Below are 16551 nucleotides of genomic sequence, written 5' to 3'. Positions count from 1 at the left end.
TTTACAGAATCAGACATACAAATCCCTTATAAAAAAATAAATAATTAAATTAAAAAAATACCAGTAATACATTCAAGAGATATGCGTAAATACAAACATGCATACACGCATATATACTGCATACAGAAGAACCACCTACCCACCTGCCTACAAACCTGCCTACATACCCACATAACCAAATGCATGCATACATAGACCTACTTATCTACTGCTTTTTGGATATGAGCATTTTCTTTGTATTTTGTTTTAAAGAAACAAATTGTGTAACTGTCTTTCATGGAATTGATTCTTGGAATTGTGTTAAAGGTAGGGTAAGTGATATTTTTTGGTTAAAACAAAAAGTATTTTGTTAAAAGGTTAAAGCACTATATTCTGATAGTAATCATTGCTATGGAGTGTTTGTTCAGTAACAGGAGTCTCCCCGTCTCTCCAGCTCTTTATTAAACAGAAAATACATTTTCCGGTAGGTGTCAAAATCTCAGCCAATCAGGAGAAAGTACCCATTTTTAAGCTTCATTTTTATAGTGTTCCAGTTCCAATTTTGCCTGCTCATTTCTTAGTGTCATCACTTCCAATTTCACTTGTTTAATCTGTATCCTGATTGAGTTCTCTGTCCTGATTGGATAAAATTGGAAATGAAACTGAAACAAAAATGCATTTTCTGTTTTGTAAAGAGGTAGAGAGACAAGGAAACTCCTTTACTGAACAAACACTCTATAGAAATGAGTACTATCAGAATATAGAGCTATTTAACACTTATTTTAACCAAAGAAAATCACTTACCCTACCTTTAAGTTATTAATAATTGACTTCCATTTGACAGTTTCCAGCAGCTTCCGAAGTTGGAGGGCTGCCAAAACCTGACTGAACTGGACCTGCAGATAAAGAAGTTACGTGATTCTGCTGTGGCCAACATGAAGCACATGGCCGAATGCAAGAAGAACGCAAGAACGCAAGGAGAAGACTTTAAAGCCACTATCGGCGACATCGAACACTGGTTGGACAGACTTAAGCAACTGGCAGAGGAGGTCAGGAGAGAAACCATCCATGACTATAACATTGGGTCGTTACCCATGTTTGGGTCGCGGACCAATGTTTATGGGTCGCTTGTAAATGTACACAAATATATATATATATATATATATATATATATATATATATATATATGTATATATATATATATATGTATATATGTATATATGTATATATGTATATATATATATATATATATATACACAAATATATATATATATATATATATATATATGTATATATATATATATATATGTATATATATATATGTATATATGTATATATATATATATATATATTATATATGTATATATATATATATATATATATATATATATATATATATATATATATATATATATATATATATATATATATATATATATATAATTTCAAAAGTTTAAACAAAAAAACGTTTCCAACCATTCCAACATTGTTCAGAAGTATTCATAAATAAAATAAAATAATTTCTATAAATAAATAAACTAAGTAGTAAATAAAAAAAGAAGTAGCAGAGAATAGCAGATCTTCAAGCTTGTAGATCTGCTGTTTTCACTAGTTTGGGTCCTGGGCAAACATCTAATTTCTCTTTTGGGTCTTGAGCTAAACAGCTCTATACTGTATGGAGCTAATCCCCCCCCCCCCCTTTTTGTAGGTTAATACAAGAAAATGGGCCTATTTTAGAAAATAAATATATATTCTTATTAATAATATTATTTTTTATATTATTGTGAATGCAGTGTACGTCCATCCTCTTTGAATAAAACAGCCTAGTACTGTATTTATCATGGTTTAAAACTACGATTGGATGTGCTTTGTGACAGCGTTGCTGTCCATGGTGCTGAAGGCACGTGGCAAGTGTTTTATTTTGTCCTCCAGGTGCTTGTGCTCTATATGCTCCAAAGCCCATATAAAAAAACTGCTTCCAGTGGCTATGTGCACAGACACACACAGCGGACCCATTTTTAGATGGCTATCCTACAGAGAAACGCCATAAAAAACTACTTAAAACCAAGATTAATCTTTCTCTCTTTCTCTGTCTCTCTCTCGCTCCTTCAGCCTCAGAACAGCATGCCAGATATTATCATATGGATGTTGAAAGGAGCGATACGGGAGGCGTACGCCCGCGTACCGGCCAACCAGATTCTCTACTCGCCCAATGAGCAGGCCTGTGGGAAGTACTGTGGAAAGACCCAGACCATCTTCATGCAGGTACCAGTCCAGTCCTGACTCCTGAAACAACAGCTTTTCTAAAACCTTATTGGGCCTGATTCACTAAGCTGTTCGTAAATAGTGCCTAAATAAAGTGACTAAAGGGGTGCGTGTTTTTGATACAAACTGTATTGCACAAACTGACATGCGATTCACCAAACGGCGTGTACAGCCTTGATATGTGTTTATCGCAGGTCCTCCTCATTTTTGTCTGACAGTCAGAGGCGGGTTCACGTGGAGAATCATTTGCATTGCTCCATGCCGCATTTAATACCATAGAAGGCAACCGGAAACGTCTGCCAGAAGTAAAACGTCACCACTCCTGAAAATGGACAGATCTACAAGCTTACAGCGCGGCAGGATGCACCCACTTGACAACTTGTAGATCAGCGCAAGCAAACGTTAATAAAGTAAATCACCAACTCTCAAGCGTAATGAGAAAAAGAAGTTGGTTTACAAAGTTTAACCTCACAACCAAAGGCTAATAAAACTTGGAATGGATATTATATAAGCCCTTTCTGTACAATTGCTCACTCCCCTTTGCCGAGGTAAAAAGATGATGCAGGAATCCGCCAATATCCAATTTTATCAGAGGTTTATTGATTACTGAGGGGATTCTGTCCTTTGGACGAACCCTGTCCTACATCGGAAATGGAGTAATGGACACAGCTAGATTTCATCCATACTGTATCCAGTACTGCGTTCATGTGATGTGGTCAATATTATAAATTAATAGCGCAACATTGGAGTTGGCATGAAAGCCAGGTGAAAAAACAGGCGAAACTGTAGCCACACTTGCAAAAACGGCAAACACGCCGAGGGAACTAATAACTCAGCTCTAAATGCCAACTGAAAATTACAAATCTGTTGAATTTGCATCAGGTCTATAATATGCATAAAAGTAATAGATCGTTTGACATGTTTTTTCTTTCTTTTTTATGTGTTGACAAATGTTGGGCACATTTTGCATGAAGAATAAGGCATTCTAATGACATAAGCAAGCTTTGGTCCCATGTAAATAAAATACTAATGCAAACTTGTGTTGTTTGTTAGTACCCCATGGATAAGAACAAAGGTGTTAAGATCCCTGTTCAGCTTCGTGTCAACATGTGGCTGGGTCTATCTGTCCATGAGAAGAAGTTCAACAGCTTCTCTGAGGGAGCCTTCAGTGTTTTTGCTGAAATGGTATCTATATAACACTGTTGTTTTTGAGTTGCAAAGTAATAGATTGTGTATATCCATTTTATTGAAAGCAATCCACAAACATTCTCTCTCTCTCTCTCTCTCTCTCTCTCTCTCTCTCTCTCTCTCTCTCTCTCTCTCTCTCTCTCTCTCTCTCTCTCTCTCTCTCTCTCTCTCTCTCTCTCTCTCTCTCTCTCTCTCTCTCTCTCTCTCTCTTCCCCCCGCTCCCCCCCAGTATGAGAACCAGGCTCGTATGCCTGGTGGCAAGTGGGGAACCCCATCTCGTCTGAGTAACCAGCATGCATTCTCAGACGTGACGGGGAAGGTGAAACTCAAAAAGGAGTGTTTCCATCCCCCAAGCGGATGGCAATGGGAGAAAGACTGGTTTGTTGACCCTGAGAGATGGTAAGTATACATTACACACATATACACTGCTGCCCGAGCTTTAGGGCTTCTAGATATTCAAGTACATGCATTCTGTTGTCTGTGTCATTCAGCGTACATTCAGAGTCCCTAATGCTGAACGTTATTAAAGTAAATAGCCTACTCTCACGTGTAATGAGAATAAGAAGTTAATTTACAAAGTTTAACCTCAGCCAAAGACTAATACAACTTGGAATGGATATTATATAAGCCCTTTCTACTGAGCAATTATTGCTCACTCACCTTTGCAGAGATAAAAAGATGATGCTGGAATGTGTAAAAATTCACGGACAAAAAAAGATTGATGAATCAGATAACCATTTTCGTAAATGCCGGTACGTACCAAACATTGGTGAATCAGGCCCATTGTCTTCCTGAGCTGTTGGCTCCACTTAGGAGCTTATGCTAGTAGTCCATGGCTGCACACAACACTTCCAAACAACGTGTGTGTGTGTGTGTGTGTGTGTGTGTGTGTGTGTGTGTGTGTGTGTGTGTGTGTGTGTGTGTGTGTGTGTGTGTGTGTGTGTGTGTGTGTGTGTGTGTGTGTGTGTGTGTGTGTGTGTTTCTTCATTCATTCAGCCTGCTCACAGAGGCTGACGCCGGCCACACTCAGTTTACTGATGAAGTTTTCGAGAACGAGGCACGTTCCCCTGGTGGGGAGTGGAAACCTGCAGCAGAGCCCTACACTGATGTGGTGAGATCTTTGATATTTACTGTACATAAACAAGCAACACACACACAGCGCCATCCTGTGTAGAATTAGACAATAGATTTCCCTTTCATATACTAACACGTTATTTGACACCCCTGCCTTATTACAGTACTGTATATACTCACAGCAGATTGTTTTTCTTTCATTGTCTCCGCCAGGCCGAAAGGCATGAAGAGAGATGATGTTTTGCACCGTCCGTCCGTCCGTCCGTCCGTCAGTGTGTCTGTCCGTGTGTCTGTCCGTGTGTCCACGTGTCCGTGTGCGAGCTTGCGATTTCCATGACATTTCACACGCACATTCCCATTAGGCCGAGTAAGAAATGCCACACTTTTCACATTGGCCTGTTATAGCGCCACCAGCAGGTTTAATTTAGCAAAGCATATTTTTGGAACAAAATGCCTCAAATCATGAATGCAGTGTCCGATTGCCGTGAAAGGCCTAAGAAGAAATGGCACCCTTTTCACATTGGCCTATTATAGCGCCACCAAGAGGCCACAATAACGTACCTGACCTGGCGGAGACCTGTGCTCCGAGTGGCACTTTTTCTAGTTATTCTTGTTATGTAAATAACTGAACACGGCTGCTTGGCTATGAGTGTGACACTTCCCTGACTCCATAGCCTAGCTGACACGTATCCCATAGCCGTCCGTCTGGGATTATGAATTCACAAAGGTAACATACTGTTGTCTACGTGGCCGATGTGATTTGGGGATTGATCCCTTGGGCTGCTGGCAGAGTGCACACAAACTATGACACTGATGTGTGCAGTAGTTAATGACAATAGCTGCTCACAAACAGACATAAACACACAGACCAACGGGGTGAAAATAATTATCCCCCCACACATCTCCCTGACAGAGACAATGCTTTGATTTCTTTTCTTTTTTTTTCTTTTTGCATTTTGTAGAATGGAGAAAAGGCCCAGAGCCCAGGAGAGTGTCCCCGAGGATGGAGTTGGAAGGATAAGTGGAGCATTGACATCAACAGAGCTGTAGATGAGGGAGGTATGATAGGAATCAGGACACAGCTGAAACAACAACTTATCTGAATCTGATATTATAATCATATTGTATGTTTTCCTATTATGTGTCACATTAAGATACATATATTCTTATGTTTTGCATATGTGCAGTATGTGCATGGAAGGTAAGATAAGATAAACGTAAGATCAAATAATATAAAACTTTATTGATCCGCGTGTGAAAATTCTGGTGTGGTTTCATGTGTATTGGGGCGGCAGTGGCTCAGGAGGTAGAGCAGCCACTTGGGAACCGGAAGATTCCCAGTTCGATCCAGAGTTAGTGTTGAAGCGTCCTTGAGCAAGACATTGAACCCCTAATTGCTCCCGATGAGAGGTTGTTTTTTATGTGTATTTCTCGCCACCAGGCTGGGAGTACGGAGTCACCATTCCCCCAGATGATAAACCCAAATCCTGGGTGCCAACTGAGAAGATGTACCACGTCCATCGCAGGAAGAGACTCATGAGATCAAGGAAGAAGACATCTGACTCTACAGCTCTTATCGAGGTGAAGAGGAAGATGAGAAGTGGAAGGGACATATAGGCAGAGCGTAGACATTGAGGAAGATTTTTCATGACTAGTGTTTTGCAATTCTCCTATTTTCTTTTTTCTACAGAGTCTGGATCCAGGTGAACGCTGGGAATACTCCTCTTTCATTGGCTGGAAGTCATACAGGGAGGAGCGCACGTGTGACATGTTCCGCCGTCGGTGCAAGCGAAGAAAGATGGCGCCTTCAAACTGCACGGGAGCTTCTGCCATCTTCAGACTGGAGGGGGCGCTGGTTGGTATTAACTGTTATCTGTTGTGTTCAGTACTGTACATGTGGTGCACCACTGCTGCCTCAGTCCCCTTTTACATCTGACCACTCTGTGGTGGTGAATGGCATAATAACTTGGCAAGATCGCTTCTGTTATGCTGAAATTAAGAACTATGTATTGAGTCATTTAAAAAAAAAGTTTGATAACGTGTTTTAGTTAAGCACTATTATTTTTGTATTCAAAGGGGGTTGATGTTGATGAGAAGGCCAGTAAAAAAGGTGCCAACACGCCCACGGTTTCCTGTCGCTTTGACCGTAAGTGTTCCAACTAGTTCCATGCTATTTCACTGCCACTGATTAAACATGTCTGGAGTCACTCCACTTCCTTCCAGGAAGACTTTGCAGAGCGCATACCTCCGCCAGGCCTGTTGGCCTAGGCAGGGTGGGGTCCATAGGGTGTAGCCATCAGCACCCGAAGAAGATGCAGGGAGTATAGTGTTTCTACGACATATGGTTGAACTTTTCATTTCATTCACATTTCACACAGTGTTTTTAGAGTTTGTGTAGCGATTTGTGAGAGTTTTGGACAAAATTTGTAGATGTACTGGAGTAGCAAAAAGTGTGGAAAATGTAGTTATGATCCGAGGAATGTTGTATGACCTCTAGTTCAAGAGCTATAGGACAAGGCCTGGCGGAGTAATTACATTTTGGGGGAAATCTGTTAAAATAGGCTGACCTTGCTAATTAGCAGTGTATCAAGCCTGCTATAAGATTACATTTGTTGTTTTTTCTATGAATAAGTTGTTATTATGGTTTAATATGCTGATACAAGTCATCTCCCTTCAGGGTCATACATGTATCATCTTAGAGTCTATGTGTATCAGGCAAAGAATCTGTGTGCCATGGACCAGGACAGTTTCTCAGGTAAAAGAAGAGCGAAGACAACTGTCAGCCTGTCAATCTTACAGTGCAAAGAAGCAAAACATAACAATTTGTCATAATTCAAGTATTTTTCTCACACACATCCAAGCTCACACATTTAATCATGCTGGTCTTCCCCAGATCCCTATGCCCATGTGTCATTCCTGCATGTCAGTAAGACCACTGAGACCATAAAAGCTACTCTGAACCCCACCTGGGATCAGACACTGATCTTTGAGGATGTTCGAATCTATGGAGACCCACAGGCCATCGCCCACAATCCTCCTGATGTGGTCCTGGAGCTGTATGACAAAGATCAAGTGGTATGCGAGTTCAACCAGACCACCCCCCCCCCCCACCCCCCTTAGCGACTTTGAGTACCTAGAAATGCGCTATACAAATTGGATGCCTTATTATTATTATCACTTCCATGCTTCCAGAAAATTATATAAAGTATTTTCTATTGTATTGTAAGAGTCATAATTTACTGTCAATATGATTTCCACTTTTATCGTTCTTTGGGTATTAGTGCCTGTCTGGACTTTATGCTCCATGCTTATCTTATCTTATCTTATCTTATCTTATCCAGGGTAAGGATGAACCCATGGGTCGCTGTATCTGCCCTCCTGTAGTGAAGCTGAACCCCAGTGTGGCCACGACCAAGCTGCAGTGGTTCCCCGTCACCAGGAAATGCCGTGGCGCCGGGGAAGTTCTTGTGGCCGCCGAGCTCCTACTAAAGGACAAGGTAGAGAAGAACACATGTATACCCAAGACTGAATGATACTTCTTCCAAATTTAATTTAACCCATTTAAACCGGGAACGCATCTGTGTAACCACTTTCACCATTATTTTATACTTTGGCTATTCAAACAAGCAGATATACAAGCTCATAGTGCGGCACCGAGTGAAGACATTTGTAGAATTCCCAGAGGCAAAGATTTGAGTTAAAAATGTTTTCTTTAAAAAAAAAAATATATATATATATATATATATATATATATATTCAAAGATTTGTACAAAGTTTCAAGATTTTTTTTAAATGGCAGATCTACAAGCTCCTATGAGCTTGTGCATCTGCTATTTTTGAATAGCCCAAAGAAATCTAAAATGACAGAGACGCGTTCCCGGATTGAATGGGTATGTAAGCATCAGAGTCTAAAATTATACCATTTTGAATCTAAAACAAACGCTAACGTTAGGCTGCTTGACCTCCAGGGCACTGAAGAAGACCTGCCCCTGGTCCCTCCCATGCGGGGACATCTGTACCAGGTACCTCCGGGCATCAGACCTGTGGTGCAGCGTACTGCTATAGAGGTACTGCCCCCCGCCCCTTGCTTTGTGCCGGTCTCTCTTATCTTCAACTTGTATACTTCACTGTATTTTTCACTGTATTTTTCACGTCACAATTGCGTGACGTTGCAAAACGTTGTGAGCTTGTACATATTTTAACTTTTTTGAAGGTGAGGTTTTTTTATTTTTATTTCTTATTGGGTGGTTGTGGTTATAATGCAAACGAACAGAAAGCCCTCACAGGTTCTGGAAAGTTTCAGGTTACGGAAGATTCTGGGTTTCCCTTTGTAGCCAAAAAGAGCCATTAGAATTCAATACATGATCTGTGTGTGTGTGTGTGTGTGTGTGTGTGTGTGTGTGTGTGTGTGTGTGTGTGTGTGTGTGTGTGTGTGTGTGTGTGTGTGTGTGTGTGTGTGTGTGTGTGTGTGTGTGTGTGTGTGTGTGTGTGTGTGTGTGTGTGTGTGTGTGTGTCCAGATCTTGGCCTGGGGTTTGAGGAACATGGAGACCTACCAACTGGCCACGGTTTCTTCTCCCAGTTTGATAGTGCAATGTGGTGGTGAGATTGTTCAAACCGCTGTCATCAGGAACTTCAAGAAGAACCCCAACTTCCCTGGATCTGTGCTGCTCCTCAAAGTGGTACTACTGGCCCTCAGTATGTGTTGAACCAGTCGTACAGTTGTATAACTGTTTTACACATCTAGATATTCAGTGTATCCCCTCACAGAGTCTTTCCTCTGTAATTAGGACCTGCCTACAGAGGAGATGTACACCCTTCCCATTGTGCTGAAGGTAATAGACCATCGACCCTTTGGCAGGAAACCCACTGTGGGTCAGTGCACCATCGACTCCCTGGAGAAGTACCGCTGTGACCCAACAGTGAGCAACAGCAATGCTGACATGTCTAGACGTAGACTGCAATCTTTCAAGGTCGTTATCGACATTGAGGACGGAAACGTTCTGAAACAAGAGGTAAATAATGCACCTGTCACATAGAGGCAGATCAAGCCAAAGGTTCATATTGTACTTAATCCCTTATTAAGGGATGCACAGGGGGATATTATCTCTCCCCCGGGCATCTGCAGGCAGAAAAGGTGAAAATATATACAGATAAAGCAACTAAGAAAACAAAATGTACAGTATACGGTATATTATACATTTCCATCTTATAGGAGGAGGAGGATGTAGACTGGTGGAGTAAATTCTACGCCTCCATTGAAGCAGACCTAGAATTAAAGCAGGAGAAGTGTGGACCTTACCTCAGAAAAGGATACGATACCTTAAAGGTGAAGACATCATAGTGCTCCAAATGTTGTCAAGACATCATAACACTCATAACACCAGACTACTGTGCTGTGTTCCCATGAAATCACGTGTGTGTGTGTGTGTGTGTGTGTGTGTGTGTGTGTGTGTGTGTGTGTGTGTGTGTGTGTGTGTGTGTGTGTGTGTGTGTGTGTGTGTGTGTGTGTCAGGTGTATGACTGTGAGCTAGAGAAGGTCCCAGACTTCCAGGGTTTGACTGATTTCTGCAGCACCTTTAAACTCCGACGAGGAAAGACTGAAGAAGATGAGGATGACCCCTCAGTGGTTGGAGAGTTTAAGGTGATGAAACTGACAGAGCCTCTGCATGTTTTATCTCAGATAAAGACATGGACTGGAAGTACACCACCTGTATGTGAATGGGTGATTGTAATGCACATTATAAAGTGCGTATCGCCTGTGTACAGCTGCTGTTCCTGGCAATGGTCTGCCCTCTGGTGGTGCTTCTTATGAACTTCAATCTGGTGGTGTTTTCTTACTGTTGTTGCATACCACTCTTCTCTTTTTATTCCAGGGCTCATTCAAGATCTACCCCCTGTCTGATGACCCGGGTGTGCCTGCTCCTCACCGTCAGTTCAGAGAACTGCCTGAGAGTGATCAGGAGTGTGTGGTCAGAATCTATGTGGTGCGCTGCATTGACTTGCAGCCCAAAGACAACAACGGATTGGTAAGACTTATCTAAAGTTATGTAGCTGAAATGAAAACAACCATCTACCCCTTTCCTTGATTAAAACTATACTACTACATTAGATGTTCTGTAGGGATTCAGTAGGGATGCACCTGTAGGAATAATTACAGTACTATAACAAATATACAAATACTAGAGGTTTGGGCCGCTATGTGTCCCAAACACATACGTCGCACCGCCAATCCGACCTGTCAGAGCGTCGGGGGCTTTGTCAGAGTACCCGTTGTACCCGTCTGTCTGTGTCCCTTTTGTGCCCATATATGGAGATCCCTGATGTCATCAGTATATGCTCATATATTGGAATGCCGATATATGGGCATATTGGTTGGATCGGCAGTTCTGGATATCCGAACTACTCGACTTTACTTTATTTGTTTATTTGGGCAGGACAGAGCATATTAATGGACGTCACATGGACGTAAATACACCGGATTTGGCAAAGATGCTAATTTTCATCCGCAGTCCTCACACAAAACATTAAAAAAAAAAAACGTAACGTTACATAGGGAACACAGCATAAAAATAAACCTAAAACATGACCACAAATGGTTGCAGCTTTGGTTTTCAAGCAACCATCTTTTCAGATTGAATTTAAAAGATGAAAATGTAGGACAATCCCTTATATGCAGAGGAAGGCCATTCCATGCTACACAACCCTGTACTGAGAGGACATTTTGACCAAAAGTTGTTTGCCGGTGCGGCACTTCGCAATCTCCTCGAGTGGTTGCTCTGGTACTGATTCCCCTTTCAGGCTTCCTTTTAATGAATTCACTTAGGGGGCACAGACCATGTAGGGTCTTGTATATGACCCCAACCTGTTTGAAAATTTTGAAGTTGTCAAAGCTAAAAGAATGTTAACCTACTATCAGCTACCAGTATTCACCGCATGACTTGCCGCACCCAAGTCGTGCTACTCATATGCTGAGTTGGCGGTGCCCGGGATGTGATTATGAAAAGCTAAGATGTTACCTACTGTATGTCCCTTTTCTTTGTACTAATTTCAGAGTGACCCCTACATTAAGATTACTTTGGGAAGGAAAACAGTGGATAACAGAGATAACTACAAACCAAAGACCCTCAATCCAGAGTTTGGGAGGTGAGACAATGATGTTTAAATGTCACATTAATACTACATTGATTTTGAGTGATTTTATTTTACGATTGCCATATTTTCTGTGTTTAGAAACTAAAACACATTGCATTTTATGTCTTCCTTTTTTGTCCAGGGTGTTTGAGCTGTCCTGCTTCCTGCCTCAAGACAAGGATCTAAAGGTCGCCGTGTATGACTATGACTTACTGAGCCGTGATGACAAAATCGGGGAGACCGTCATCGACCTGGAGAATAGACTGCTTTCTCGTTTCAACTCTTATTGTGGCCTGCCACAGTCTTACTGCATGTGAGTAGATACTGTTGGTGTATCTTTATGTGCATGTGTGTACGTGTGTAGTCTCACAAACGTGATCTTCCCATATCTCCTCTCTATCCTAATACTCTGACTGATACTGCCGATCTATTTCCTATATGGAATCACTACAGTTCCTATAATAAAAGTCAGAGGTTTTCAAATTTCAAATCAGTATTTATTTGTTTCAGCTCAGGGATCAACCGATGGAGAGACCAGCTGAAGCCTTTTCAGATCCTCCAGACCTTGGCCAGAATTAGGGGCATCCCAGCTCCACACACAAAGGCAGATGACAGCTCACTGTCCTTTGCAGAAAAACAATACAGCCTGCCTGGTACTTTCATTCACTAATGCAATGATCTTAGATTTTCTCCACTTTTCAAAATTGCATTCATATAAACCTCCTGTGGATCTGTTTGCTAAAATGTACATGGATCATTGGAAGATTATTTTTTGTTTTTAAACGGAAACTAATGTCTTTGACAAAGGCAGAGAGACCCTTGACTTATACAGTGTGTTGTTTCTGTTGTGTATGACTCCCTGTTCTGTGTACAGAAGCTACCACAGAGATCCAACAGCATTTAGGCCCAGCCAAAGAAAGGCTGGCCCTGCATGTTCTCAGAGATCAGGGCATGGTACCAGAACATTTGGAAACAAGGACCCTGACCAGCTCATACCAGCCAAAACTGTCCCAGGTTAACAACACACTGGAGTTAAACTGCATTACCTATTTTTAGTGGCAGAAAAGTAACCCTACACATGCATGTTCAGCTGTATATATGCAGGTTAGATATGGATATAGGTACTGTTGGTAGATAGATAGACAGACAGACAGACAGACAGACATATACTTTATTGATGATAATGGCTTGTGTCACATACGTATGTAAGTAGGGCAGAATCCAGATGTGGGTGGACGTCTTCCCAAAGAGCAGGGGCTCACTAAGACCTGCGGTTGTCATCACCCCACGAAAAGCCAAGAAGTAGGATTCCAATGACACAATGAAAGTTAAAACATAAATGGTTCTGTGACGTGTCGAGGATTTAAACATGATTGCATGTTTGAAACAGGTACAGCTTGCGGGCCATCGTGTGGAACACCACTGATGTCATACTTGATGACATAAGCATAACCGGAGAAGAAATGAGTGACATCTATGTGAAAGGGTACTTGGTGACTTGTGTGACTTTTTACACAAATTCTGTTCATACACCTTGTTCAATCTCTTACACAGTCACACTGAGTAAAAGATGGCTGTGCTGTGTTTACCAGATGGATGGATGGCAAGGAAGATGATAAGCAGAAGACGGATGTTCACTACAGGTCCCTGGACGGTGATGGAAATTTCAACTGGAGATTCGTCTTTGAGTTTGACTACCTGCCTGCTGAACAGCTCTGTCTTTTCTCACAGAAAGTAAGTATGATCATATAACAGGAGCTCAGTGCTGAGTGAAGATTTTAAAGGACAATACCAGTGGTCTGGCATGTTCAGTCCATTGACCAACTCATGGTATACTTGACATTAATGGCTACCTCTTTCCAAAGCCTTATGCTTTGGAAAAACGTAGGTATTTATGTCATTTGGTAGTTTTTTTGTGGAAAGTATTGGTTTCCATTCATTTCAGTTCGGTATGACATCAACTTGCAGAGAGATAGTTAGTTAATCCAATACACATTTTTGTTTTTGGACATGGTTATGTTATCAAATTTGAAACAGATTCATTGAAAAGTCTAGCCGAAAATAGTCTCTGGATAAAAGTTGATTCACAAATACAATTAAAACATGCATGAACTATCAACGGCACACTGTTGTTTAGCCAACAGTATTCAAGAGAGTTTGGTAGGATTTTTTTAATGTATTATATATATTTTGCATATTAATTATTTAACCTTTTAGACCCATTATTGGAAAAAATGGTCTATCGTTTAGTAGCTCTGTGAATTTAACTACTGTACATGTATTATCTGGAGAAAATGTGAACTTTCTTTATACAGGAACACTTTTGGAATCTGGATAAAACTGAAACCAGGAAACCTCCTAAGTTGATCATCCAGATATGGGACAATGATAAATTCTCCCGGGATGACTACTTAGGTAAGGTTCATCATCAAAACTATAGAGTGGACAAAGGGGATACCATAACTATTGTATCTGAGTACATGATGTTTCATATAAAATGTGACATCTGACGAAGGCCACAGAGGCCGAAATGTGTTATGTGTTTATACCGCTGCATAAATACATATTTTTTTGGGAGCATTAAGACGTTGTGCGGACCTTCTCCCTCTCTACAATGTTATTTATTCTGATCTAGCACCCGTCGAAATAGCCAACTTATGGATGTCTTGACCGCTTTTAATGTAAAATATGAAACATCTGCCCATATATCTGATACAGGAGAAGTTGAGCTGTACCTTCTCCATCTCATTCCTCCTGTCAAAAGCCCAAATAAGTGCAGCCTGAAGTTACCAGAAATGGCATCAAGTTCAGCTGGCAGCAAAGTACCACAGTCCAACTCTCTGTTCTGCCAGAAGTCTGTACGAGGCTGGTGGCCGTGCGTTATCCAGCAGGATGGGAAACCTGTGCTTGGTGTACGTTTAAATTCACTATAGTCCGGGCGTGCATTGCAAATGTAACACTCTCCTCCCACAGCTATAACATTTAAAAACATAACATACACACAGGCGCAGACACTTTGCTTGTTAAGAATACACATATGCACCTTCAATGATTAATGTACTATGCTTTACTTTCACTTACTATTGCTGATATTAGGTCGGCATACACATTTTAATTAACTCATACAGGACACGGGATAAACAACTGAAATTCAAGGGATTTTTTTTCTTTTTCTCTTTTGGAACTGTGACACTATATTTTAAGCTGATAAATTATCTTTGTGGGGTTCTCTCTTGATTGGATGAAATTGGTATGCCACATGAAAATGTATTTTCTGTTGACTAAAGAGATGGGTAGACCCCTGTTACTGAACAAACAAAACGTCACTTACAGCACTTTTACTGTCTTCATTTAGTTTCTGTCATGTGACAGTGTTTTTGTGTTTCACAGGGAAAAGTGGAGATGACCTTGGAAATAGTGGAGGAGAAGGAGTCGGAAGAAAGGCCTGCTGGAAAAGGCAGAGATGAGCCCAACATGAACCCCAGACTGGACCCTCCCAAGTAAGACTATTAACGCATTAAACTACTTACAATTAACCACATGAACCCTGGCGTCCCTATTCTGGGGGGCGAACGTCCGGTGAAAATAGCCGATTCTCAAGCTCACAACGTGTTGCGTTTGTGAATCTGCTATTTTCGGCCAAGATATTTAGAGTAGAGCGAAACAGTGTAGGGGCCGGTCAACTAAGTATAATTGTTTAAGTGCTTAATTATATTGTTTTTAAATTCAAGTGGATGGCAGAGTCCACACCACAAGTAAGACAGCGACAGTGGTTAACTAGAAAATGTGCTCCTCAGAGCACAGGTCTCCGCCAGTACTGTTCCTGATTAATCCTGTCTTACCTATTTATATTACATATTGTCACGTGTCACTTGACCAATGTTAGCTTGGCTGAGACGGACACACACACGGAGGGTAAAACTCTCCTGGCGGAGACAAAAAATCACACCCCATTCATATTTAGAAACAACAGTGGTCATCACAGTGATGGAAGCTCACTTCAAACATTATAAATGATTTGAAATAACTATTTATAGGTTTTTATTTCATTGTGCGTCTCGCTAGCCAATCAAAGCATTGGTGACAACATATTGTCACGTGTCACGTGAAGCTTGACCAATGTTAGCTTGGCTGAGACGGACACACACACGGAAGGACGGGGACGAAAACATACACTCCACCATACTGGCGGAGACAACAATATCATTATATTTATAGTTATAATTATAGTTATATATACAGTAGATATGGTGGTTGGTGTGGGCGACCCTTAAGGCACTGAATCATTAAAGCATGTATAAATTGTACTTAAGTACAGTACTTAAGTAAATGTACTTAGTTACTTTTCACCACTGAACGTAACTAGTTATTTTTTCGCAGATAGGTAACGCAATATAGTTACTGACATTTTAGTTACTCATTACTTCATGTGAAAAGAGCCAACAACTTCAGAGGTTCATGATCCGACTTGTTCTACTCTCACACTAGCCGTCTGTCACTTCACCCTCCCAGGCTCCGCTCGCTGCACAGCTGCGGGCAGCGGGGCCACTCGTTCGGTGTTCAAACTGTTGTTAAGAGGGGACGATATTAGTAATTGTTTACAATAGTACGTCAACAATTTCTCTCCACTTTGTTTTTGTTCACCAGACGCTCTGAAGCGTCATTCTTCTGGTTCGCGAGTCCTTACAAGACCATGAGATTCATACTCTGGAGAAGATTCAAGTGGACCTTCATCATTGGGATTATCCTCCTGCTGGTTCTCTTGTTCCTCGGGATCATGTTCTACTCTCTTCCTGTAAGAGCATTTATATATTATTACAGTATATATTTATATTATATGTGTGTGTGTGTGTGTGTGTGTGTGTGTGTGTGTGTGTGTGTGTGTGTGTGTGTGTGTGTGTGTGTGTGTGTGT

The 16551-nt window shown here is 41.1% G+C and overlaps 1 protein-coding gene across 1 annotated transcript in view; it reads left to right on the top strand.

The window, feature by feature from the left end:
- Nucleotides 1–16551, top strand: part of LOC311058507 (myoferlin-like) — a gene marked incomplete at its 5' end in the record, with an annotated part of 37807 nt that overhangs the window by 20490 nt on the left and 766 nt on the right. The window contains 29 exons of the mRNA XM_084075968.1: nt 824–1028; nt 2092–2244; nt 3298–3429; nt 3662–3831; nt 4429–4543; nt 5469–5565; nt 5948–6087; nt 6197–6361; nt 6583–6652; nt 7184–7261; nt 7400–7581; nt 7848–8003; nt 8475–8573; nt 9025–9186; nt 9295–9519; nt 9720–9833; nt 10020–10148; nt 10381–10533; nt 11559–11650; nt 11781–11951; nt 12149–12291; nt 12513–12652; nt 12852–12940; nt 13029–13124; nt 13231–13372; nt 13954–14053; nt 14357–14550; nt 15029–15138; nt 16286–16433. Coding sequence (XP_083932094.1) covers nt 824–1028; nt 2092–2244; nt 3298–3429; nt 3662–3831; nt 4429–4543; nt 5469–5565; nt 5948–6087; nt 6197–6361; nt 6583–6652; nt 7184–7261; nt 7400–7581; nt 7848–8003; nt 8475–8573; nt 9025–9186; nt 9295–9519; nt 9720–9833; nt 10020–10148; nt 10381–10533; nt 11559–11650; nt 11781–11951; nt 12149–12291; nt 12513–12652; nt 12852–12940; nt 13029–13124; nt 13231–13372; nt 13954–14053; nt 14357–14550; nt 15029–15138; nt 16286–16433 — 3970 coding nt within the window. The remainder of the gene's footprint in view (nt 1–823; nt 1029–2091; nt 2245–3297; nt 3430–3661; nt 3832–4428; nt 4544–5468; nt 5566–5947; nt 6088–6196; nt 6362–6582; nt 6653–7183; nt 7262–7399; nt 7582–7847; nt 8004–8474; nt 8574–9024; nt 9187–9294; nt 9520–9719; nt 9834–10019; nt 10149–10380; nt 10534–11558; nt 11651–11780; nt 11952–12148; nt 12292–12512; nt 12653–12851; nt 12941–13028; nt 13125–13230; nt 13373–13953; nt 14054–14356; nt 14551–15028; nt 15139–16285; nt 16434–16551) is intronic.

Source organism: Gymnoscopelus microlampas, assembly GCF_963454915.1.
Source record: "Gymnoscopelus microlampas genome assembly, chromosome: 13".
Classification (NCBI taxonomy): domain Eukaryota; kingdom Metazoa; phylum Chordata; class Actinopteri; order Myctophiformes; family Myctophidae; genus Gymnoscopelus; species Gymnoscopelus microlampas.
Note: the sequence above shows the minus strand (reverse complement) of the source record. Positions and strands in the feature narration are given on the sequence as shown.